The sequence below is a fragment of the Dryobates pubescens genome, chromosome 6 (assembly GCF_014839835.1).
Source record: "Dryobates pubescens isolate bDryPub1 chromosome 6, bDryPub1.pri, whole genome shotgun sequence".
Taxonomy (NCBI): domain Eukaryota; kingdom Metazoa; phylum Chordata; class Aves; order Piciformes; family Picidae; genus Dryobates; species Dryobates pubescens.
The window spans coordinates 13,774,749-13,802,030 of record NC_071617.1 but is presented as its reverse complement, the minus strand read 5'-3'; the positions used below and the strand labels follow the sequence as shown (position 1 = coordinate 13,802,030).

At 41.5% G+C, this 27,282-nt stretch overlaps 1 protein-coding gene across 1 annotated transcript in view; it reads right to left on the bottom strand.

Annotated features, from left to right (window-relative positions):
• Positions 1-27,282, bottom strand: part of PEX7 (peroxisomal biogenesis factor 7) — a 47,609-nt gene that overhangs the window by 14,726 nt on the left and 5,601 nt on the right. Inside the window, exons 4-9 of the mRNA XM_054162638.1 lie at positions 24,191-24,268; positions 22,592-22,700; positions 13,255-13,361; positions 11,988-12,101; positions 9,308-9,363; positions 2,443-2,542 (exon numbers count right to left, since the gene is read on the bottom strand). Of these exons, the coding sequence (XP_054018613.1) occupies positions 2,443-2,542; positions 9,308-9,363; positions 11,988-12,101; positions 13,255-13,361; positions 22,592-22,700; positions 24,191-24,268 (564 nt within the window). The remainder of the gene's footprint in view (positions 1-2,442; positions 2,543-9,307; positions 9,364-11,987; positions 12,102-13,254; positions 13,362-22,591; positions 22,701-24,190; positions 24,269-27,282) is intronic.

The following is a 27,282-nucleotide window of genomic DNA, read 5'->3' as shown; positions in this document are numbered from 1 at the left end:
TAATTTGACTGTAAATGAATAGCTTGTCCGTTAGGAATGAAACACCCTGCCTGCAAGGAGGAGAGAAGCAGTTCAAATCCCAAGTTGTAACTCCTTATAAAGCACACAGTGAAAATCACCAATCATACAAATGCATGTGGAACAGCCATGACTGGGGATTATTATCAGGTACTGATAGAAAGCAGACATGAAAGCAACCTGCATATTGGAAACAGCAGGATAAAATTTAAGCAAATAATCTTTGTTGGATTGATGTAGAAGCCAAGGAAAAGGTGCAAGTATTCAGGAAGTGTTTATTTGTGTAGTTAAATTATGTGGCAGGTTTTTAAACTTCTTTAAAAACCAGACTGTTTACACTTTTGACTTGCTGTGATATCCAACCCTCACAATATATTAAATCAACTCAATAGAAAAAGAACCCAGAATATTAAAGTTGTTGCAGCTGCAAAACTTCTGTCTGGAAGGCACTCTGGCATGCACTGTGTATGAATATGTACCTCAGATTTACTGATTTTGTGCATTAAGTCCAACACTGGACTTGCAGAATTTGTGGGGGGAAAAATATAACTGGATGCATAACTGCATAATGTAGATGAGTAGGCACACCATCATTTTCTTTTTTCCAATGTATAACTGCACATGCAGCTGTTTGCTTTCAATTCATGACCTAATCAATAAGCACTTACTTGACCTTGTTCCAAGAAGGCTATTCCATACATTGCAGTTACAAAAGAAAGAACATCCACACAGTGGCAACTCCAAGTTTGCAGACAAATTGTATAAAAAGAAATCACATCTAGCCAGACAATCAGAAACACCATCCACTGAGACCCATTCAGTAACACACAGGGCTCTTTGCAACAGGGTTATAATCAAGCTATCATCACACCCTCAATACAAAAGGAAGCAAAATCTTCTTGCCTCATTCAAATCCATAGCAAAACCCACACCAATGTCATGGAAAGCTGAACTGGGTTCAGAGCATGCAGTGATACAGCACTCTAGGGCTCTAATGCACCATGCTAAGCTTGCTGCTCCCTCTGAATCACAGAATCACAGAATCACCAAGGTTGGAAGAGACCTCAAAGATCATCAAGTCCAACCTGTCACCACAGATCTCATGACTAAACCATGGCACCAAGTGCCATTTCCAATCCCCTCTTGAACACCTCCAGGGATGCCGACTCCACCGCCTCCCTGGGCAGCCCATTCCAATGGTGAACGACTCTCTCAGTGAAGAACTTCCTCCTCACTTTGAGTCTAAACCTCCCCTGGCACAGCTTGAGACTGTGTCCCCTTGTTCTGGTGCTGGTTGCCTGGGAGAAGAGACCAACCCCTTCCTGGCTACAACCACCTTTCAGGTAGTTGTAGAGGGCAATGAGGTCACCCCTGAGCCTTCTCTTCTCCAGGCTAAACAATCCCAGCTCCCTCAGCCTCTCCTCATAGGGCTTCTGCTCAAGGCCTCTCACCAGCCTTGTTGCCCTTCTCTGGACACGCTCAAATGTCTCAATTTCCTTCTTAGACTGAGGGGCCCAGAACTGGACACAGTACTCAAGGTGTATCAAGCCAAATATTTTGCCAAACTTACATCTTTTGCCAAACTTACATCTTTCTCCTGTATCCTTTTATGAGTAGGAAAAATTATGATGGTTTTATTTGCTTTGTCCAATCAGAATTTCAACACAGATGTTACAAGTCATTTTTATCTGAGGTATGTATTAGAATCTAGATGCAAATGTTGTCTGTAGCCCATTAAATCGAGCATTAGTTAGTTAATTCAGTGACAGTAATTTTTGTGTGAAAACTATGGGCTTTCTCATTTTAAAGATTTCGTTTTTCTGCCTTTCTTGCCTGAAAACAACAGTTTGTTACACACAATCCTTTACAAAACAGAAACAATTGCAGCAACAGAAGCAGCAGAGAACCCTACACAACCAATGCCTGAATAGGTGTTCCTGGTAAAATAGGTTCTACTCATGCATGTTAATAGTTGAGGCTTTACAATTTTGGTTACATATTAAGCCTCTTCTAGTACTCCAAATATTAAGACAAACCAAGTCTAGGTGTCATGTGACACTCTAACAACAACTCTAACAACTGGACATTCTAAATAGATGGAAGAAAGCTCTGTATCTCCTCTTGGCATTCTAGGCTCTTCTCTATCCCTTCTGAAACAAAACTACAGCATTTTGCCCTGAGCTCACCATGGCTTTCAGCTGTCTGATTTTGCGATTCCATCTGTCCTGCCCTCCTCTCCTACCCAGCCCAAGTAACTGCTTTATAAAGAAAGATGGAGCTAAAGTGAGGTTTATTTAATAAGCATTCAGACAGACTTCCAGAAGCTTTATTCAGGCTCTTACTTAGGATCTGAGTCGTACAGTACAACCATGACCACAGTGGCTGTAACAGGCAAGGAAAAAGTAAATTCATCCCAGATCTTACCTGACCACGGTTGTGAAGACTTAAATCCAGCCCACATGTGAATTCAGTATGGTGCTCAACTGTTTCCAGCAATGGATTAGGTTTGGAAAAGTCCCAGAATCTACAGAGTGAGGGAAGGAGGGGGAGAGAGAAAGAGGAAGAAAGAAAGGGGGAAAAAAATTAAAATAATTCAAATAAACCACAATTAAAGTAATTGAAAGGCTGCCAGGGTGTTCAAAAAAGCAAACGCATCCACTTAGGAAACATAACAGATCATATTCCTGCAAAGCCATCTGCTGATTTGCATAAATTAAACCTCACTGGGCAAACCCATCTTTGTCTCCTGTTGCAGAAACTGAGATCAAAATTGGCACCAAACAGCAGCCATTGGGACATTATTAGAACAGAATATGGGGTACAATACTCTTTTCCATTTTTTGATGGTTGGAGAATTCTATACCTGAAAGACATGAGCACAGTTTATGATTTTTCTCAGGTTTTGGTATTGTTCACTATGGGGTCTGTATTTAATGAAAATTATACATTCATTTAGAGAAACTGGTCAGTCCCAGTGTAAAACTTGAGACTGCAAAACAGAACTTAGTATTAATAACATTTAGTTTATTAGTTTTAGTTTACATTTAGTTTATTTAGTTTATTAGAATTTAGTTTATTATAATTTAGTTTAATAACAGATTTGTATCACAATGATAAGTTGCATGATGCAGTTAATGGCACTAGTACATACTTCAAAAAGCTATTTTTCTTTCCAGCCTTGGTTGATGTAAATGTTTAGGAAATAGATTTGTGAAGTGAAATCTCCATCAATGGAGCTAACAATGGAGCTAAGGATATGAGAGGCGGAAGGGAAGATGAGATGAAGGTATAAGGAATCTCAGTCATGAAAAGAGGATTCAGGAATAGACACCATATAATGGCACAAAAGAAGGATTTGGATTTCCTTTTTGTGTTGTATGTACTGCTTAGAAAAGTCCATGGGCTGCCAAGCACAGCACATTTTTAGGGCTGACAGCTGTAATCATATTTTCAACAGCTTGAATTTTCTCATAGTGGTCAATCATATGCCTTACTTCTGTAACAACAGAGGGCTCTCTGCCTTGCTCCTATTGGGGAGAGTGACAATACTTCATAAGAACAGTTCATTATCAGACCAGCTACACTGAAAACACTGTTATGTTCCCACCAATTCAGTTAAAACAGCAAACACTGGAAGCAGGACAGTCAGTTTGTTTAACATGTAGATGTAATTTCCTTCATAAATGAGCAGAGTGGTATCAGCACAATGGCTACACCATAGCAACAATCCTCTTAACTTTTTCCTAGTTCCTGAGACCTAAGATAAATGACTTATTTTGCAGGACAGAGGAACAAAAGACCATCTCAGCACTTTCATCCTCCCACATGCGCTCATAAGTAGGTAAGGAAACAAATTTTGGGTTTTTTTCTAAGTAATAATGGTAGCCTTTCTTACCACATTAACTCTTGAAAGACAGATGCTCATAACTGAAAACTAAGATTAGAGAGACAACTTCAGATCTACATGAATAAAAACCTGAAAAAGACTTTTTGATCAATTTTAAACATAGGACAGTTCAGTGGTAGTTCCATGAAGTCATGTCTGCGAGAAGTCAAAAGCAGTATAAAGAGTACTGCAACTTAGTCCAAGTTCCACAGACTGTCTGGGATATAAAAATAATTATTATATTACTATATTATAGTAAAAGTAAAAAAATGAAGTCTCAAGGCTGAAAACCACTGATGACAATTATGGCTCTCACAATGATTTTGCAGTCCAAAGTGAAAAACACTATCTGTAAGTCAGCTTCCCAAACCTGCATAGTGACAAGAGTATTCTCCTAAGAGTGAACTTCTATTGCACTCAGAAGACTGAAAGTGCAATGCAGGTTTGGTAAGGCAGTGTTTATCCCAGCATGACAGCTGTACAGCAAAATGAAGGTGCATTCATAGCACAAGTAGGTGTGTTCACATTGCTTTTAACTGTAGGTGTACCTACACAGCTGGCAGCGTGAACTTCAGCAGCGCACTAGACAACCACATATGCTTTTAGGGTCCATTAGAGGTCTGTGCAGCTTGCACAGCCAGAGGTGTGTCACTTAGAACTGCCATTTTTACCCACATCACACACATAAAACTAGCACTCACAACTGCAGTCATAATTTAAACACCCTGAAACCTGTATGAATGTATTATATTCTTTTTTATTCACTGGAATTGTTGAAAGTGTGTATTTCCCCCTTTTTTTGTAGTTTATTACTTGTTCTACATGTATTCCACACACAATTCATAAGCTACATAGCAAGGAGACTGCTTCTTCTAAACAAGCCATTGAATAAAGAGAAAAAGCCTGTCATCCTATGGATTTTGTACCTTGTACCACTCACTGCTCCAGATTTCCCCATCTTGTGTGCTCAGGAGTTTCCACTAAATTTGCACAAACTTAGTAAACTTAGACTAAAACTCTTCCATCAGATCCAATGACATTTTCAATAGGTTCAAAAGTTACTTTACAAAATAATTCAGGGAAAATGAACAGATGAAAGAATAAAGAACACAACTCCTCGAGTCCATTTCCTGGGGAACAATAACAAAAACCCACATGTGGATGAAAGCTTCACCACTGCTCTTGGGTTTCAGACAGAAGGTATCTTCATACATGAGATTTTTAGGTGTGTGTGAGACTGCTCCCCACAAAGGCTCACTCAATTATTAACGTCACCACAAGTTTTCAAGGGTAACCCAGAATTCAGTGCCGTTTGCTACATGTGTATCTCACAATTCATTCTCCTGCTCTCATTCTCTCACCCCTGTGCAAAGAACCTGTAAAAGTTCTTCCTGCAAATTAGAAAAACTTCTAAGTTGAACTTATTGTCAAGACACTTTTTGGATACAGGCCAATCAGGGCAGTGTTGTTACTTCAGGCGTTAATTTGGAACATCTAACTACTCCCACAATAACGTCTTTAAGAGATTATTTCATTACATTTCCAGTAATGTATTGACATGAAGAAGCAGCTTGGGTATAAGAGAAAGCCTTTATTCAAACTATTAGAATAGAATAGAATAGAATAGACCAGGTTGGAAGAGACCTTCGAGATCATCATGTCCAACCTATCATCCAACACCACCTAATCAACTAAACCATGCAACCAAGCATCCTGTCAAGCCTCGCCCTGAACACCCCCAGCAACGGCGACCCCACCACCTCCTCAGGCAGCCCATTCCAGTGGGCAATCACTCTCTCTGTGTAAAACTTCCTCCTAACCTCCAGCCTAAACCTCCCCTGACACAGCCTGAGACTGTGCCCTCTTGTTCTGGTACTGGTTGCCTGGGAGAAGAGACCAACCCCCACCTCACTACAACCCCCCTTCAGGTAGTTGTAGAGAGCAATAAGGTCACCCCTGAGTCCCCTCCTCTCCAGGCTAAGCATCTTATTATCTTCCATAAACACCAAAAAAAAAAAGGAGAAAGAATTGCTGGAGTGCCAAATGAAACGAAAAAGGATCCAAAATAACTAATTTTGAAATAGGTTTCAGACTCTGTGATCCAAGTTACAGAACTTGTATAAAGCTACAGAGAGCTGGACATAGTGGTTTACCTTAAAGCATCTTGCAGACATAATGTCCAGCATAGTACAACTTTCAACAAAAATCACAGCACGCTGCTGTGAATACATGTCAAGATCTGGCCTGGTATCAGCTTAATGAAGTTCTACAATTTATCAGATCTTCTGTTTAGATTTTAGTGAGCACCATCTGTGCTTAATGCACCTAGATATTTTTTTTTATATACTGGAGAGTCCAAAAATATAAACCAGTGATTCCAGTAAGAGATGACACTGATGTTCTTTCAAACTGAATTTTGATAGAGATAAGGTTTCAGAACACTCATGCAGACCTAAATAAGTCCTGGAAATTATATAGTACTTTTTCAATTTCCTGACACTTTAATGAGTCATCATTGTTAAAACTACTCTTTTATTGATCTATATTTTTCCTAAACTATTCCAAAAAGGAAGGAAATTATATATATAAAAATATATAAATATTATATATATATATATGTGTGTGTGTGTGTGTGTATGTATCAAAAAGAAGTCTCAATGAGGCATTTACTAGACAGGGGTTAAATCCAAATTATTATGCCCAAGTATGTAAAAACTCCAGTTCAAACCTAGACCCTCTTTTTCTTAGCCCCTAGTATGAAGCTGACCTCTGAGCCATTTTCCTTTTAGAATCTTGAATATAATGCACACATGCAATGATTATCCTATTTGCAAAGGATGAAGCTAAGCATTGCTAACTTTGCTTTCAACCTACTATTTCTTGCTTTTAGGTAACACATTGTCATTACATGCCAAACTAGCTGTTCTACCTGAAGCTAAATCCCTGTCTCTTATGTGGCAGCTTGCTCACTGTATCTAAGACTTGCACTTGTTTAAGCAAAACAATAAAACTTCAGTAATATTTAAGATTACAGAGCTTAAACAGTAAGCTATACTGCATTCGGTTATCTACTACATGTTAATGCTTACAGACAATTCTGAGCCTTAAATAGAAACATTAAGGAAAATGAAAGAACAAGATCACCATTAAGCTGCTGTTAAAAATCTCTCTGCTTCTCATCTGTTAATCTGTTTTAAAGGACATTTGTGAAGAAGTCCTGAAGCTCGGCATTTATGGGCACTGCTACATGACCTAGGAGCAATCCTCATCTTTACTGACTGGTGCCACATATGAAAATGTCCAGTCTGGATTTCAGTACTGCATGAATAACTGTAGTGCCAAATCTGAAGGATACATAGCTGGTGTCAAAAATGGGAAGAGCATGACAACATAAACAAGTCACCTCAATGCATCAGCATCCTGATTATTAGTCTTACTGCTCAGACAAGGCCATTGGAAGAAACCAATTACCACTTTCTATCGTAGGATCAGAAACCTTTTGAGAAACAATACACTCACACTGCATCAGTAAAGGATGTTAAATAAGAGCCCATAAATAACTTGCCACAGACCACTGTGCAGTGTTCTATTAGAATTACATTTTAAACAAAAGTAAAATGAAGCACTCTAAAACAGAATGCTGGTACAGCAGTCTAGAAAGCTATATACATATGCACATCACAGCACTAACACTGCCAAATTCCTGGCACCAACCACACAACAGGCTATCCCTGGCAAGGCACTACCCCTTATAAGAGCGAGCAAAAGAGAAACTACCTAAGTGTAGGAAAGGTTCTCAAGCACTGAAGTCTTTTACTGAAATATTGACATGCCTATGGGGGACAGGAGGATTATAGAAGGTCATCATCCAGGTCTAATCTACAAGAGATAAGTGCAAGGAACAAGCCCATACAGGGTCTGAAAATTTTAAGGGAGTGATGGGACTGCTAAACTCACAGATATACCACTACCACCACCTCACTTTCCTAACCTCTCTCTGCTGAGAAGACTTTATCCCCTGCAGCACTCCAGTCTTGCGCGTGGTCTCGCCACCTCTCTGTAATCCCCAAAAGGCCACAATTCTGCTGCTGCATGCAGACTTCCAATTCCCCTTTTGTGTCCCCCTGCTGTATACAGGTGTCGATTTGCTTTCACAGAGAAAGTGCAAAAGCCTCTGGTATGAAGCTGTTTCCCACTCTTCTCTGATCCTCAGGCCTTCTCTTTAGGATATGGTTGCTCTGTCCTGGTAGTTTAAAATACCCTTCACTGGGTTAAGCAAGACTGTTGGCAAAGATGCTCTTGCACAACTTTGCCAGGTGGATCTTCTGCTTGCTTCACAGTACCCAGTGAGGATCCTGTGGTTGCAAAAGACAAAGTTCTCCTTATGACACCAGCTATGCAAGCAAGGGTTGACTTGTCTTTTCCTACCTGAACCTTTCTTCTTTGCTGTCAGGATCAAGAAAAACACCTCCTGGGCTCCCAGTGCCACTCTTGATAGATTCACAATCACCTCTTTCAGTAACATGGGAACTCATAGAGGTAACTGAAGAAAGACAGTGTACTGAATCTGGACAAACCCTAGCAGTGTCTCTCCATCTCTCCTCATCCCAAGGAAGGCAACAAAACCTTCCAAGGCATCAAGTTGGGTTTGGAGATACATACATCTAGAAGAAATGCAACAAGATGCAGTCTCCACAATTATACACTTTTTTTTTTGGTGCAGACACTTGATCCAAGCTCAGCTGACTACTAGAGTCACTGCATGTTACAAAATCAAAATGTAGGTCAAAGAATGCGACTAAAATATTCAGGAATGTATTTCATATTGACTTATGACACTGTGTATGTTAAAGAAGTCCTAATACAAATTCAAACTTCTTAGGACTTTTAATCAGCTTTAAATCAGCTGTATTATAAAATTCTCAGCAGCATCAGAAGGGCAGGAAGGGCAGTTTGCAAAACTAAAGAACTTCAGCATGCACCTTATGGAATTAAATACTAAAGCTTTCTCAGATACTGGAAGGACAAAAGCTTTGCTCATAAGAAGCTTAAATAAAAACATGTCACAGAAACATACAAAGCCACCTACCTACATTCATTTAAGAGATTATTATCTTCTTACCAGACACTATCACAGCCAGATGCAACCACATTCAGCAGAGTAATGTGAAAAGAATTCAAGGAAGCATCTGTCAGAGCAGGTATCATTCAGAAGAGTAATTGGGCTAGCCTTTAAGTGTAGAACCCATGCATTTTCAACACAGTTTTCTATGAAGACATAAAACGTTTGATAGCAATACTAACTGCAGTTCAGCATGTCCATTTTAGAACTGTCTTCTATTGCAAGCCACATGATGATAGATTATCTTTCATTTTTATCCAATTGAAAAACAAGTACCATACCTCACAGTAAAATCATAGGAGCAAGAGGCCAATAAGGTTGCATGGAATGGTGAAAACTGCAAGAAAACAAAACAGGTCAACTTTAAAATTAAAACCATTTTGAACATACAGGACTTATTACAAGTAGAAAGTAACCTAGGTGTAACTGTTTAAACTGTCTTGGTAGGTACCATAGCATGCTGCAACAAAACAGACTATGTGGAATTTCCCTGTTCAGAATACTTCTGTTCTGTAAAGGTAAGAAGTTTTAGGACAGTCATACAAACACTGATTAAATTCTCCTTCTGGCTAACAAGCTGAGTATCATCTCATTATATAAACTGGGTTCCAGAAAAGCTATGTGACCAATTTATTATTTTCAGAGAGAGAAAATTTGTGGCATACTGCAGAGAATGTAAGATATATTACCGTCCTAAAATTCTTTAGTTGTTTACAGAAATGAGAAAACTGGAGATAGCAGAAAAACTGAAGGCAGTATAATGACCCTTCATAACTTCCCTCTCTCCTGCAGGGCATTTTACAGGACATGCTCTTCTACGGATTTCTGCAGACAGGTCCAAGAACTGCAGCAATAAAGATGCAGTTATGTGAAAACTGTTGTAAAATTGACATAACTTCAGTTTGAAATGAAGGTCACCCACGTCATGGTTCATAGGTAACATTCTTCCTGCAAGACTTAAAATCTCATTCACAGCTACTACAAAGCCAAAAGTTAAGCCTCAGCTACTGCCAGAACTGCCCAAGTTGCCAAGGGAGCAGTCTATGTCGTTGCCTGCTGAGCTCTGCTGACAGAGCACTCTTAACCATAGCAGAATTGAGGGCTGGGCACATTTCAACTTTAACCTCCACAGCTTTCCTGCAATTTTTCTAGAAGGAAAAAAAAATAAAGATAATCACAACAAAACACCTTTTTCTTCTGCACCTCAAGTATATGAATAATAAAGGGGAAGAAGTCTGATGGGCAGAAAAACCCAGTGGCACATTTCCCACATGCCCTCTTTTCAGCTTTGTCCAGTTTCAGATGAAACAAAACCAACTTGTCCAAGCTAAAAAGCTTTCTCATTAACCTTAAGTATCCTAGAAACTTACCTAAGTAAAGTCTATGAAAATACTTAGTGGAGTACTACACATAAGTTGAAAGAATTTGCATACTGTCATTCTGCTACAAAGAGAAGATAGTATTTTAAAATTCTGTTCCAGTGAACTGCTAAGATACAACAACTGAACAGCTGTATAGGGACAGAAGGGCCCAATGTATCATCCAGCATGACCTCCAATATTTTTGCAGACCATTCATCCAAACATCTTTCTACATAAACTCAGAAACTGTAACTACATTTCAGTATAACAAATTGAAGTCAGTGAAACCTATGAAACATACAAATACACTGATGGCAAAATCTCCTGTGAAATGGGCTCCAGCAACCTGTGTTGGTAATGTGCTGCACTGCAGTGGAACACCACGAGAAATCTGCAGAAATCCTGACAGTGTTGTGTTGGGTAGAATTCCCTGCCAGCCTCAGATCTGGCAGCACAATCTTGAACAAGCAAACAGAAGACAAAAGACAAACAACTGAAGACCATGATTTCATGGTTGGTTTAAGATAATTTAAGAGTACACTGCTGCCAAGACTTGTAGCCTTCCCTTTCCACTTCAAGCTTGTGCTCCTGTCCTTCTCTTTTGTTTCAGGGCTAGCAATTGTGCAGAGGAGTGACAAACTGAAACAGCTTAGTGATCTAAACAGGAACTAGTCACTTTTAAGGACAGGATTTTGAGTCGCAGCAATCAGCTAAGCCAGCTTGCTGCACAGCTTTATATGGCTAGTATCAGCACAGTTTTAGAGGAAGCGATGTCAATGGGGACAGCTGCCTCTATTTAGTAGCATCCTGGTCTTTCTCTCTATTTTCTGTGACTGCTGAGGTCTACCACACAAGTGTAGATATGCTGTATCACCTCTAAGTCCTTAAGTCCTCAAGTCTCATACCGTATGTCCACAAGGACTACACCTGTCTTGAAACAGAAACTACAGAAGCCTGCTGAGATGGAATGGAAGTTGTGTACTCTCACATACCTCACCTTTGCAAATGTATGCACATGCAGCCTTTGAGACCAGTGCAGTATGTTTACACAGCATGTCCTGTATTTCAGTTTACATCAGTCACCTCTGGTCCTCTCACTAGATACCACTAAGTCAGGGTTTGTTTTGTTTCTGATTTCCCAATTGTTTCTATGCAGTGGTAAGATCCTCCCTGAGCCTTCTCTTCTTCACACTAAAATTCTAGCTGCCTCGATCTCTCCTGGTAGGACAGGAACTCCAGTCCCTTAATATTTTTTGTGGTCCATTGCTGAGTTTACTCCAGTATGCCCATGTCTTCCTTGTACTGGGAATCCCAGAACTGGATCCAGCACTCTACATGTTGTCTCACTGGTGGAGAGTAGCACGGCACGATCACACCCCTGATTTTGCTGGCAGTGCTCCATCCTCACCCAATCCAGGACAATAGACAGCAGAGAAATTAGTTCTAAGCTGAAAGTTTCCAAGGACAGTCACTGGAGCATCTAGAATCTTGACACCTTTTTTATTTTTGGAGTTATTAGATAATATAAAACATTCCTGCTTTCCAGAAAAATGTGTGCAACAATTCAGTGGTGGGCAGTGGAGAAGAAAGCACAACTTACTTTCACTCTTCTGATAGCATAGGTATGACCAAGCAAGACGAACACTGGTTGCCGGATGTTCCGCAAATCCCAGCCTTTCAAGCTGCAGTCAACTGCCCCAGTCACCAGCAAGTTCTGATGATTTGATAAGACAGAGGTACATCAGGACAATTTAATTACTAAGTTGCAGCAATGTGTGTGTTGGCTACAAAAGTCAGATAAATCAAACAACGCAGATGCATAAATCACAAATGAAGACTCCAGAGTATAAAATATACCAAACAAAAATACAAACTGTTTCTCTGCTATGGACCACTACACAAAATAAAAGCAAAACCTCTGATCTCTTTGGGCCACCAATCTGTTGGACCATTGCAGAGGGACCTTGACAGGCTGGACAGTTGGGCAGAGTCCAACGGCATGAGATTGAACACATCCAAGTGCCGGGTTCTACACATTGGCCACAACAACCCCATGCAGTGCTACAGGCTGGGGTCAGAGTGGCTGGAGAACGGCCAGGCAGAGAGGGACCTGGGAGTACCGGTTGATAGTAGGATGAACATGAGCCAGCAGTGTGCCCAGGCAGCCAAGAGGGCCAATGGCATCCTGGCCTGCACCAGGAACAGTGTGGCCAGCAGGAGCCCAGTTCTGGGCCTCTCAGTTTAGCAAGGATGTTGAGCTGCTGGAACATGTCCAGAGAAGGGTAACAAAGCTGGGGAGGGGTTTGGAGCACAAGCCCTATGAGGAGAGGCTGAGGGAGCTGGGGTTGCTTAGCCTGGAGAAGAGGAGGCTTATGGGAGACCTTATTGATGTCTACAACTACCTGAAGGGAGGTTGTGACTAGGTGGAGGTTTGTCTCCTCTCCCACGCAACCAGCACCAGAACAAGAGGACACAGTCTCAAGCTGCATCAGGGGAAGTTTAGGCTGGATGTTAGGAAGAAGTTCTTCATAGAAAGAGTGATTGGCCATTGGAATGTGCTGCCCAGGGGGGTGGTGGAGTCACTGGAGGTGTTTAGGAAGAGACTTGATGGGGTGCTTGGTGCCATGGTTTAGTTGATTAGATAGTGTTGGATGATAGGTTGGACTTGATGATCTCAAAGGTCTCTTCCAACCTGGTTAATCCTATTCTATTCTATTTAATATTTTTCAGAAGATGTAGTAGCATATGAGAGCAACAAAGCAGCTAGATGTGTTTTTATAAAGAAGGTTGCAATAAAAACCACCCAACTCCTGCTATTCAAGCAGATTACTTCAATTAGGAAAACAGCTGGACATACAAGTTTATACCTCATCATATTTGCACCAGTCACAGCTCAAGATCTCAGCTTGGTGTGCTGGTATCACAAGTTTGACTCCTGGGGCTTTTATATCCCAAACTCGTAAAGTCTGGTCACCTGAAACAAAGAGAAATTGATTCAGCGTTGCTGAATCTGTTACAGGAATAAGGTACAGGAATAAGCGTTTCTTTAGCAGAAACACTTCTGGGATAGTTAAATTGGTTATCATCAATAGTTACTGTTTTTGTGCTGTTTAGATACAAGCATTTTGATGGATTTAGTGCCCCGTTGGTAACTGGCCTTAAAAATGCACATCTGGACACAAAATCATAGCTCTTTTCAAGAAGCTGTCTACAGTTCAAACAAAACCAGCTCTGGAGCCACAACAGTAATATTCCTACTGAACAAACCACCAGGCACTGTAGACTTTGCAATAACATAAAAAACATGTGCAAAGTCTGAACACAAAAATGAAGGTGGAAAGCGCTTGGTTCTACTACCTGACACAAGAATGGCTTTCACTGTGCTAGCAAACAGATCGTGGGAAGCTCTGCTCTGATTGTTGGTTGGCTTTTCCTGAGACTCAATGATTGCAAGAGATCCTGTAGTCTTTGGTGGATAAATTCCCTACCTATAAGGTGGGAATAGCACACATTTTTCCACAGTTTTCACTCCCCTTACCTATTTTAATACTGTCAAGTGCAAGTGCTCAGTGTATGTATGTACTCCTGACAATGATACCCTGCAGTCAGCTGAAGCCCCAAATATCACTACAGTGCTTATAAAAACCAGGGTAACATATGGAGAGGAAGAAACAGGACCAGCAGGGTCTTGGCAAAAAAAAGGCAGCATGCCCATCCACCCACCATTAGCCTTACTAATCTGCTTCAGTTTGAGTACTAAGTCTGAGATATTATAATGTACTTCTTAAAAAGCTTTTATTTTAATTTGATCAGCTAGCTTAGATTTGAAGGGGAAACACATATTTCACTACAGACAGGATCATTTCTCCCAAGCAAATAAACATACAAATCCAGGTAAACGAGAAAGAACTGCTACAGAGATGGGCCACAGTAGTATTATGAGGGCCAAAAACACTTGGGAGAAGTTGCTCAGCCAATAACAAATTTGACACTATAAATGTACAATTGTCTCAATTATTTCTTTTGTAATAGAAAAAGCTGATGCACAAGAAAAAGAGCTATTTTCCTTTTTTTTTCTTTGAAAATGCTAGACTTAGTTGTTATTCATTCTGGCTGGCACTATTTGTGAAGTGTTTTTTGATGGAGTAACACAGCATGCAAGTGAACCTTTCTGTGAAGAGAAATTTTGCCAATGGCAAATCCAATTTTTCCATTTAAGGAAAGGAATGAGATTAATTAAAACCAGCTGATAAACATACTTTAAGACTTTTTTTTTAGCCTCAAACACCTTTCCATGATCTCACTACAGATAGGTAGACAGACAGAAAAACTTTCAACAAAAGTTGCTGTTAGAAATTTTGGAATATCCACATTTCCATGACTCCTTCAAATCTGCATTATGAAGGATGTATTCCATATGGTAAAGTAGGAGTAGGATAATAATAGTAATAGAAAGCAAAAGCAAAGCACACCTCATATTCACTAAGTCACTTCTCCAGTTGGCTTCCCAAAGTAAGTAAAGAGAAGGGTGGCCAACAAACAATTCCCTCCCCAAATATTTCTATTTCTGTAACAAGCAATTTCTCTATGGCAACAGATTTTTGCTGGTCTGTTAGATAATTATGATTCCAGATTTGTTTGTATATTATCCTTGCTTTCTTTCATTTTAATGAATATTTGTGAAATCTTGGCCGAGTCACTAGAACTGCACAATATATACTCATCTATTCAAACTGTTTGAAAGAGATGCTCATCTCTAAGTGCATCAGCCCCGTACACAGGATAAAGACAGCTAATGTGAATGACAATGTATGATTGTGAAGAGATATAGTTTATTTAAGATTTAAACTTCATGTAGGTTTTAGACTGGCTTTTTACTCACAGAGAAGGCAACAAAGTTGGTGAGGGGTTTGGAACACAAGCCCTATGAGGAGAGGCTGAGGGAGCTGGGGTTGCTTAGCCTGGAGAAGAGGAGGCTCAGGGGAGACCTTCCTGCTCTCTACAACTACCTGAAGGGAGGTTGTAGACAGGTGGGGGCTGGTCTTGTCTCTCAGGCAACCAGCACCAGAACAAGAGGACACAGTCTCAAGCTGTGCCAGGGGAGGTTCAGACTGGATGTTAGGAGGAAATTCTACACAGAGAGAGTGATCGCCCACTGGAATGGGCTGCCCGGGGAGGTGGTGGAGTCAGTGTCATTGGAGGTATTCAGGAGGAGCCTTGATAGGGTGCTGGGTTGCATGGTTTAGTTGATTAGGTGGTGTTGGATGATAGGTTGGACACGATATCTTGAAGGTCTCTTCCAACCTGGTTTATTCTATTCTATATTCTATATTCCTCAAATCCATGAATCATAATGTCCTAAACTGTTATAATAATCAGCTAAGCAATCATTGCCAGACAGTGCAAAAGTACAACAATAACTATAAAAAAAACAGCTAGGTATCTGGGAGATTACTAAAACTCCAAGAAACCTTAAAATCTAGCTGAAAGCAAAAAGTATTTTAACCAGGATAGATACCAAGTTTCTCAAGAACCAAAATACTGTTGCAGCAACAGATTATAAATGAAAACCTGGAGAAAAGGAGGCTCAGAGGAGACCTTATTGCTGTCTACAACTACCTGAAGGGAGGTTGTGGCCAGGTGAGGGTTGGTCTCTTCTCCTGGGCAGCCAGCACCAGAACAAGAGGACACAGTCTCAAGCTGCACCAGGGGAGGTTCAGGCTGGATGTTAGGAGGAAGAAGTTCTTCATAGAAAGAGTGATTAGCCATTGGAATGGGCTTCTCAGGGAGGTGGTGGAGTCACCATCACTGGAAGTGTTTAGGAAGAGACTGAATGGGGTGCTTGGTGCCACAGTTTAGTTGATTAGATAGTGTTGGATGATAGGTTGGACTCAATGATCTCAAAGGTCTCTTCCAACCTGATTAATTCTATTCTATTCTGTTCTAAAACACCTCACTTCATTACATAGATCTGACAAAACTAAGAAAGCAAGCAAATTATATTTTAAGTTGCTAGCACAAACATCAGTTTAGCTAAACTGGTATGAAGCCCAGTAACTCCACAGTTAGTTTGCTTTCTAGATGCTCAGTATGTACAAGGTGACATACAGTAAATTGAAGCCTCTTATTCCTTCATCCCTCAAAGATCTGAATTCCAAAAATGACCAATGAAAGGTGTTCATGATGGCATTTCTTCTCGCACATTCAATGGCCAAATAACCATAAGGAGAGTGGACCCATACCCAAACTAATGGAATATAAACCTCTAATAAAATGTATTGGAACTCATGACAAACCACTGTCATAGCAGAACAGATTATTTCCTTTGGGGTTTTTTGGTGGGGTTTTTTTGTTTGGTTTTGTTGTTGTTTTTGTTGTTGTTGTTTAAGAACCAGAACAAACACAAACATCCTTGGAAATACTTGTCTTTAAGACTTATCCCCCAACAGCTCCTTGCTTTGTCCTATGCTGTTTCTGAAATGGGAATGTGAACTGAGGCTTCAGAAAGCTGAAGTGGACAACCTGACAATCCCAAATTTGGTCTAGGAACTTACATATGAAAACTTACACACAGAATCATAGAATTGTTAGGGTTGAAAGGGACCTCAAGGATGATTTGGCTCCAACTCCCCTGCCATGGGCAGGGACACCTCACGCTTGATCAGGTTGCTCAGAGCCACATCCAGCATGGCCTTAAAAACCTCCAGGGATGGGGCTTCTGTTCCAGTGTCTCACCACCCTCATGGTGAAAGGAGCTGCACTCAGGGCTATTCCTTTCCAACTAATTCATCCCCTCAGTAGAGGTACACCTTGCCCAGCTCATTATTTCACACAAAATAGTATGTTCATTTTTAGTTTTCTTTTACAATTTGGATACCAAACAGAGAAAGATGTGCAAAGACTACATGCCAGCCTGGTATATGAACCTACAGCTTGACAACTGCTTCACTACACACATTTGTCACTAAGAGATCAGCAGGCAAAAAGACAAACTTTTACAAACACAACTCATTATGTCAAGGCTGGCAATAAAACAGAATACAAGATAAACAATGGTTTTAACTTGAAGATTAAAATCTAGCACTGAATGGAAGGGCTTAAAAGGAGGAAGGGCTCTGTCAAATCCAAAACATTCTCATTTTCATTTGCCAGTCTCCTATCTGTATCAAAGAATACTACAGTTATGCAGATAAGGGTAAAATAGCACCCATTAATTACTTTCCACTATTAAATTTAAAGGGTAATAAAACCAGCTGATACTATGAAGGATACTTTCTTTGTAAACCAGAGGACTAAGTCAGGGAGAATCATTTAGTAGAACTGATTCATGTTTGAACATACACTAATCTTGTGTGCACTTGGCACCCTTCTCATCTGCCTCTCACCAATTCATTCTCTGGGTGAATAAAAAGGAGGAGGGAAAAAAAAAAGGAAAATAAAAGAAGAAAAGAAAGAGACCTTTTGGGCAAAGGATACAATGACTCATTCAACCCTTTTAGCCATAGATGCTGTTAAACACTTATGTCACTTCTTCCATGACATTTTGCACGACTGTTTTTTCAGTCTAAGGCAGATATTTACCAGGGCTCTAGGTTGGTGCCGCACGTACACCTGAACCTCCTGCTTATTTTATCAGCTCAAAATTGGTACTGGCATCACAACAGCAGCTATTTACATAGACAGAATTAACAGTTTGTCCTGTTACTATTAACTCCCAATTTCAAACAATAAAATGAGAAGCCATTTAGATGCTTTTTAAACGACTGGACATGAAGATGGCAGCGTTGAAAAGTACCTCACACATCCCTGTAAATGTTAAATGGAAGTGTATCAGATGCTGGATAAAAGCTAATTTAACTGAAGCATCAGACAGATCTGTCTTCTCTAATTTAATTGCATTTTATTGTCCACTGCAGGCAAACTGAGTTTTCCTGTATGTATTCAGGTCAGGGATTTAATGAAGCAAAATAACTATACTTAGTATCAAATTATTTTTCAGCTGTTTTATATTGTAGCCTTAGGTTTCTCATTCTCTTCACTTGTATTCTTCTTCTGGTTTCAAACTGGTCTTGAGAAAAGGTTGTATTTTAAAGGCAAAGATTTAACCATATCAGCTTCAGGCAAAAGTTATCTAGGAACATAATGGTCCCTCTCAGCACCTATTTTAGTGTGGCTTGGCGTTGTGCTTGTATTTTTCTATTCAGTATTCAAAACCTAATTACTTAAGTGGAAATCAAACTTTTGCTGGCAATTATGTGGATTCAAATAGAGAAAAAGAGCAGAGGTGAGGGATGCAAAAGGTTCCTAAACCTCCTTCCTTTTTCCTTATTTTCTTTAATTTTTTTTTTTAGTGCACTGCTTTACTCAAATTAGTTAAATCAAGAGCATTCCAAGACTGGCATTTTTTACTGTCTACAGTTAGCAACATGAAAATTTGAAGGTGTTGAAACATGAAAGAGCTAATTTCTGGTCTGAAGTGCTAAGACTTTATACTATTAAGACATGAGTAAATACATGGGTGTGGGTAGGCGTGTGTGAGGTTTGATGAGAGGAAGGGGACAGGAGGAGCAAGAGACAGCAAGAACACACACACTACAATACTAAAGCAGTGCAACTCCTCCAAAAAGGGAATGTTTCAATATTCTCCAGTAACACCCTGCAAAAAGCTATCATTAAAAACAGTTAAAAAAAAATAGAGATGAAAGGAAATGCAAAAAGTTTCCCTCCAGAAACATTTTCAGGCAGTAAATTTCAGGACAACACGAAGTTGCAATGAAGAGACCACAAACCTTAAGGTCAATCCTTCCAGCAAGTGTATGGAAGGGAAGACCTGTAAATTCAACACACCAACATGTTGAGATTGTAAGGTTTCTACAGCAACAACTTTAGCTCAATAGGAGTAGAATGGAATAGAAACTCTATCCTTTACTGGATGTGGGGGGAAACACAGTGACCAAGGATTGAGGAAAAGGCTGAAGTACTGAATGCTCTCTTTGCCACAGTCTTCAGTTGTAGAACCAGATATTTTCTGGGTACTCAGCCCCCTGAGATGGAAGACAAGGAACAGAATGAAGACCCCATAATCCAAGAGGACGTGGTTAGCAACCTGCCGGGACACTTAGACACACTCAAGTCTATGGGGCCAGAAAAGTAGAGAGAGCTGGCAGAGGTGCTCACCATGCTACTTTCTATCGCTTATCAGCAATCCTGGCTAAACAGGGAGGTCCCAGTTGATGGGATGTTAGCATATGTGATACCCATATACAAGAAGGGCCAGAAGGAGGATCCAGGGAAACACAGATTTTTCAGTCTGACCTCAGTGCCAGGAAAGACAATGGAGCAGATCATCTGGAGTGCCATTACACAGCACATAAAGAGCAGCCAGTCGATCAGGCCCAGTCAGAATGGGTTCATGAAGGGCAGGTCCTGCTTGACTAACCTGATTTCTATGACAAGGTGACCTACTTAGTAAAGGAGGAAAAGACAGTGGATGTTGTTTTACCTGGACTTTAGAAACCCTTTTGACACCATGTCCCACAGCATTCTCCTGGAGAAACTGGTTGATTGTGGCTTAGATTGGCATACACCTGTGTTAAAACCTGGCTGGATGGCTGGGCTCAAAGAGTGGTGGTAAACGGAGTTAAATCCAGTTGGTGGACATGTGGTGCTCCCCAGGGCTCAGTACTGGGGCCTGTTCTCTTGATTATCAGTGATCTGGATAAGGGGATCAAGTGCATCCTTGGTTAGTTTGTAGATGACATAGATGACATCAAGTTGGATGGGAGGGCTCTACTGTGAGACTTGGGACAGGCTGGATTAATGGGATGTGACCAATTGTATGAGATTCGACAAAGCCAAGTGCCAGGTCCTGCACTGGGTCACAACAAGCTCAGGCAACTCTACAGGTTGTGGGGAGAGCATTTGGAAAGCTGTCCAGCAGAAAAAGACCTGGGGGTGTTGGTAAACAGCTGTCTTAACATGACCCAGCAGTGTGCCCAAGTGGCCAAGAAGGCCAACAGCATCCTGACCTGTACCAGGAATAGTGTGGGCAGCAGGACTAGAAAGGCCATTGTCCCACTGTACTCAGCAACTGGTGAGACTGCCCCTTGAATACTGTGTTCAGTTTTGGGTCTCTTACTACAAGAAACACTGAGGTGCTGAAGCAGGTCCAGAGAAAGGCAACAAAGCTGGTTAAAGGTCTAGAGAACAAGTCTTATGAGGAGCTGTTGAGGGAACTGGGATTGTTTAGTTTTGAGAAAAGGTGGCTGAGGGGAGACCTCATTGCTCTCTGCAACTACCTGAAAGGAACTTGTAGCAAGGTCAGAGCTGTCTGTTCTCCCAAGTAGCAAGCAACAGGAGAGGAAACCAGGGGAGGTTTAGATTGGGCATTAGGAAATATTTCTTCACTGAAAGGGCTGTCAAGCCCTGGAACATGTTGCCCAGGGAAGTGGTTAAATTATTACTCCTTGAAGTATTTAAATACAGGTAGATGCACTGTTTACATGGTTTAGCAGCACACTTAGTAGTGTCAAGCTAATGGTTGGACTCAAGCTTAAAGGTCTTTTCCCCTGAACTATTCTATGATCCTACAAGCAGTGAAAACTGACTGCAATTAGCTTCAGGCTCCAGCAGTACATGTTAATCCCTTCCAAGAATGAAATTCACAAAAGAATAGGAACTCTCTAGTGTTTTAGTCAAAACTTCCAACAGCTGCACCCACTGACTCACTCAAAGAACAGATCAATTGTATGTTGCTGTACCCAATTTAAGCACCACCAGATACTGCATCCAACAATCACTGTTTCCCAAAATTGCTCAAGTGGCAACATATTAAAAGAGAGTTTGGCTTTATATCTTAGAGAATTGAATTTGAAATGAGGAGCTGGATTGGCAAAGCACTTTTGCTCATCTAGAATATAAAAAATTTTGTATGAGTAAGATTACCATGGAGAGGAAACTTCTGAGCAGGACTTTGGAGAGATCACAAAATCCCCTAGAATTTGCAAAACAACCTAAGCACTGTTTTCTCCACTTACCTTTGACCAAACGGTACTTTAGTGAGTACTCTGCAGTATATAGCTGCACTTGAACAGAACTGTTCATACGGCACACAGGGCTCCATCCTGTCAGTTTCTGCACATCCTGTCAGATAGGTACCTCACTAAGTGCTATCTCCTCAGTTTGAAAATATCTGTGCTTCCAAGCACTACTGTGTTAGCACAAATCCATGTAACTTACTAGCCATTCTAGTTTAATTCTGCAAGCAGTCTCGGATGGAAATAGCCAAAGTGAAATTTTAGGAAAGCCAGATGTACTTTTTGATCAAACTTGCCACAAAATAAGGAAGATCAGTATCTTGCATACTCACTGTCTCTCTCTACCTTCAGTAACAGAAAAACGTTTATACTTGCTTACCTTCCTGATATGAGCACTAAACAATTCCTATTGCAATCAGAAGTAGACTTGAAATCAGAGAAATGTAAGTCACTGGAGTTAATCTAACAATATTTGCATTAAGGTAGTGCCTTACTGCCCCTCTATTCCCATGAACACTCTCTGGCTCACAGAACCCCTTGCCCAGTTAGGCAGCAGTTAAGCTCCAGGTCTCAACCCAGAGCTCTCCTTGTGTCTCTGGAGCAGGAGCAGTGTTTGGAAAACACTGTCACCTCATCATAGAATCTCTTTGCCTCCATGTACACTCAACTCAATTATTCTGTTGATGAGTAAGACTCAGAGCACTGCCAATTACCTTTCCCAGCAAACATGACACACAGACCTCCAGGAGTACTGAAAAGAAACTGTACCATGGGAACTATGCTTCTCACAGCTAACGGTCTACTGACACCTGAGATCATCTGAACAAAAATGAAACTTTGAACAGAAAACAAAGCATTATTTAGTAGTCAGTAACAACAGTGAGATGAATGAAAGAGCCAGATAAAATAACTGGAAAAACTGCTACAAGGTCATTGAAGTGACTGCTAGAAATCTGCTGATCGTTGTCTAAATGGCCATGGGGGTGATTTACAGATCATAATAGAACCTACAAGTCCCACTCCAGCAATATGTTTATCTTTCCTTCTTCCCATTTTTTGATGTGATACACACCCACCATCTGCTGGACAAAGTGCTGAACTAATCCAAATAAAAAAAATAAAAGGGTTTTTTTTTTTGGTGCAAGAACTCCTTTACCATTATGTTTACCTGAGGCAGAGGCAAAACAGCCTGGGATGTGTGGAGACCATATAGTGCTGTAAACAACCCCTTCGTGGCCTTTAAAAGTGCATAATGACTTCCCCACTGCTGGATCCCACTGAATAAAGTGGAAAAAACCAAAACGAAACACAAAACCAACATTAAGGCACACATTCAGTAAGGAAAATATTTCATAGATAAAAAAGCTTTATGCATGCAGAAAGGACTAAATAAAATTCTTTTTACCATGTATCATGAAAAGCATTTGCATACTGATGTCGTTTACCTGGACCCGAACAAAGCCTTCAACACTGTCCCGCACCACATCCTGGTCTCCAAACTGGTGACACATGGGTTTGATGGGTGGACCACTAGATGGATAAAGAACTGGCTTGATGGCCGCACCCAGAGAGTGGCTGTCAATGGGTCCGTGTCCCAGTGGAGGCCAGTGACAAGCAGAGTCCCTCAGGGATCAGTCCTGGGACCAGTCTTGTTCAAAATCTTTGTTGGTGCCATGGACAGTGGCCTTGAGTGCACCCTCAGCAGGTTTGCTGATGACACCAAGCTGTGTGGTGCAGCAGACACGCTGGAGGGAAGGGATGCCATCAGAGGGACCTCGACAGGCTGGAGAGGTGAGCACAAGCCAATCTCATGAGGTTCAACATGACCAAGTGCAGGGTCCTGCATCCGGGTCAAGGCAATCCCAGGCACAAATACAGGCTGGGCAGTGACTGGCTGGAAAGCAGCATGGAGGAGAGGGACTTAGGGGTGCTGGTGGATGAGAAGCTCAACATGAGCTCTCATGTGCACTTGCAGCCCAGAAGGCCAATCAGATCCTGGGCTGCCTCAAGAGAAGTGTGGCCAGCAGGTCAAGGGAGGTGATTCTCCCCCTCTACTCAGCTCTGGTGAGACCCCACCTGGAGTACTGTGTCCAGTTCTGGAGCCCCTATTACAAGAGGGATATGGACATGCTGGAGCGTGTCCAGAGAAGGGCCACAAGGATGATCAGAGGGCTGCAGCACCTCTCATGTGAGGACAGACTGAAGGAGTTGGGGCTGTTCAGTCTGGAGAAGAGAAGGCTCAGAGGTGACCTAATTGTGGCCTTCCAGTATCTGAAGGGGGCCTACGAGAAGGCTGGGGAGGGACTTCTCAGGATATCAGGTAGTGATAGGACTAGGGGGAATGGAATGAAGCTGGAGGTGGGGAGATTCAGGCTGGACGTGAGGAAGAAGTTCTTCACTGTGAGAGTGGTGAAGCCCTGGAATGGGTTGTCCAGGGAAGTGGTTGAGGCCCCATCCATGGAGGTGTTTAAGTCCAGGCTGGTTGAGGCTCTGGCCAGCATGATCTAGTGTGGGGTGTCCCAGCCCATGGCAGGGGGGTTGGAACTAGATGATCCTTGTGGTCCTTTCCAACCCTGACTGATTCTATGATTCCATGATACTTAAACTGGTATCAACTGAGGGATAAAGCAACATCTCAGTTAAAACAGCATTTAAGCCTCAGGGTAAAAATAAAGAGGAATGGTGCATCAGTGTTGTGTCTTAACACAATGAACTATCATGTCCAAAACAAATCACAATTGTCACCTTCAGCAGAACACCAACATACCAGCTTAGCTGTTTGATCCCATGAACCAGACACCACTAGCTGCTCTCCTCTAGTTTGGCTCCAGTCAACACTATATGCCTGTAAACAATACAACAAGTCTAGTTTAGAAACAGCCTTAAATAAAAGTTTGAGACTCCAGGTAGACAAAGTTCCATGAAAAAGATTTGGATTTGCAGATTGTATCATGATCAGCTTAAAAAACCCACGCCAATCAAGCACTACAAAGCTGATACCAAGGACATTTCTTTGAAAAACACATTTAAATTTTACATCTCAGTCTGGCATTAAAGGTACATGCAGGCTCAGACAAGTATTGAAAAAAAAGTAAATACTGGCCAAAATAGAGGGCAAAAAGAAAAGTTGTAACAAAATCTACACAGACCCATCATCTCTGTAAGCTTCTACCACCGTAAAAACCCATAACTGAGACTGATCTCTTACCTTTGATCCAAATTTATTCAAATATCTACAGTTTCTAAGCACTACTCATGTAAAGGTGCTCTCTCTTTTCACAGCTGACTATGGAGTTGACGTTGAGGTTTCAGCTGACTAACAATAAATACCTTTTTGTATCTAACTCTCACAGGAAATACAAGCCACAAAATATTTCTGATTTGCATCTTTTCCAGGTTCTATGACACTTTTTTTAGCATTCATATCTTTAAAGAAATAAAGTGAAAATCTCAGCTTCCCTAGGAAAATTACTTTTCATTGCATAGTTGAAATAAGTTCCCTTTCTTCTCTGACAGTTTCACAGAATTGCGTAATGTTAGGGGTAGGAAGGGACCTGGCCAATGGCATCCTGGCCTGCATCAAGAATAGTGTGGCCAGCAGGAGCAGGGAGGTCATTGTGCCCCTGTACTCTGCATTGGTTAGGCCACACCTTGAGTACTGTGTCCAGTTCTGGGCCCCTCAGTTTAGGAAGGACATCAAGACACTTGAACGTGCCCAGAGAAGGGCAACAAGGCTGGGGAGAGGCCTTGAGCACAAGCCCTATGAGGAGAGGCTGAGGGAGCTGGGATTGTTTAGCCTGGAGAAGAGGAGGCTCAGGGGTGACCTCATTGCTCTCTACAACTACCTGAAAGGTGGTTGTAGCCAGGAAGGGGTTGGTCTCTTCTCTCTAGCAACCAGCACCAGAACAAGGGGACACAGTCTCAAGCTGCACCAGGGGAAGTTTAGGCTTAAGGTGAGGAGAAAGTTTTCCACGGAGAGAGTCATTCGTCATTGGAATGGGCTGCCCCAGGGAGGTGGTGGAGTCACCATCCCTGGAGGTGTTCAAGGGGAGGTTGGACGTGGCACTTGGTGCCATGGTCTAGTCATGAGGTCTGAGGTGACAGGTTGGACTCAATGATCTGTGAGGTCTCTTCCAACCTTGGTGATACTGTGATACCACAGATCATCTACTACAAGTCCCTGCCAGAGCAGGACCAGTAAGAGTAGGCCACACAGGAACACATCCGGACAGATTTTGAATATTTCCAGAGGAGACTCCACAACCGCTCTGGGCAGCCTGTTCCAGTGTGCTGTGACCCTCACAGTGAAAGTTTTTACTTACATTTACATGGAACCTCCTACACTCCAGCTTGCACTCACTGCCCCTTGTCCTATCATTGGACATCACAAAGAGCCTGGCTCTGTTCTCCTGACACTCGCCTTTCACATATTTACAAACATTAACGAGATCACCCTGCAGTCTCCTCCAAGCTAAAGAGCCCCAGCTACCTCAGCCTTTCCCTGTAAGGAAGATGTTCCACTCCCTTAATAATTTTTGTGGCTCTGTGCTGAACTCTTTCCAAGCAGCTCCCTGTCCTTCTTGAACCAAGGGGCCCAGAACTGGACACAATATTCCAGATGTGGCCTCACCAGGGCAGAGAGTAGAGAGGGAGGAGAACCTCTCTTGACCTACTAACCACACTCCTTCTTATAGACCCCAGGATGCCACTGGCCACCTTGGCATTGGTCCCTGCCTTGGCAGAGTGTATTTTAGCTCCTTCCTTCACTGCTGATTTTTCTACTGCCTCAGTGGAAACAACACTCCTATGGTAGCTCTTAAAAATACCTCAAGTCTTCAAATCCAAAAGTTGGAAGTAAAACTTCCATCTTCAAATTCACCATATCTTTATCTACATGATGGAAGGTGAAGTCTACTGTCTAGCTCTACCCAACATCAAAATGACTCAGTAAACTGCAGCAGGACATGAACAATTTCAGTGCTAAAGTGGATCAATATTAGCTGAAGCAGTTTATTTGCTTCATCTTCTGACCCAATCAGACTATGACACTTCTCAGAAATGTGGCCACTACTTCCCAATAGCAGGTAGCAATGCTTTCAGTCAGGCTACTAACCAAGGATTTGTCCTCCAGCTGGGACAACCTAGCTGTAGCACAGCACTAGATCTAATCTGTAAGCCAACGCACTAGATGCCATGTTTGTCTTGGGTAGATGGAATCATGCATTAAATGACAGCAACCCTGTTTTGAAGGTGAAAGTATCTGGATTTGTGTCACCAGATAAAAAGCAAACCACACAAAAAACAAGCAAACCAACTTAAAACAAACAAGCAAAAAACCCAAAGAAATAAAAAAAACCCCACCACCAGCACCACCAAAACCACCACCACAAAAACCCACCCAAAAAATCCAAAGTCTTCTACAGAAGCATCCTGTCCTGTATGAGAAAGGAAACTGTGGTTCCTGTTAAGTATTTCCATCTACGCTAGATTCAGCTTAAAGTAACTGGTTTTCAGCTATTTGCTTGGCTTTCCCTAAGTGGAAAGCAACCACTGTCTGCAGAAAACCAAAGTGCATTACCTGCATCTTTCCTTTTCTGCAATGTACTGCTTCCCATATACAAAATGGTGCTCTAGCATAATTTTGTGCTAGCTCCCTTCCTTGAGGAATTTATAATCCAAATGTACCAGACAGCAACCACAAAAGCCAAACAGCAAACTCAGGGGCAATTCTTCTGTTAGTTTTTCCAAACCATGCCTTTACCTCCTGTCTTTTTCTACCTTTGCCAGCTAACTACAGTACTCAAGCTCATCAAAGCACCTTCCCTTTCAACCTGCCATTAAAATAACAACAAAGACAAC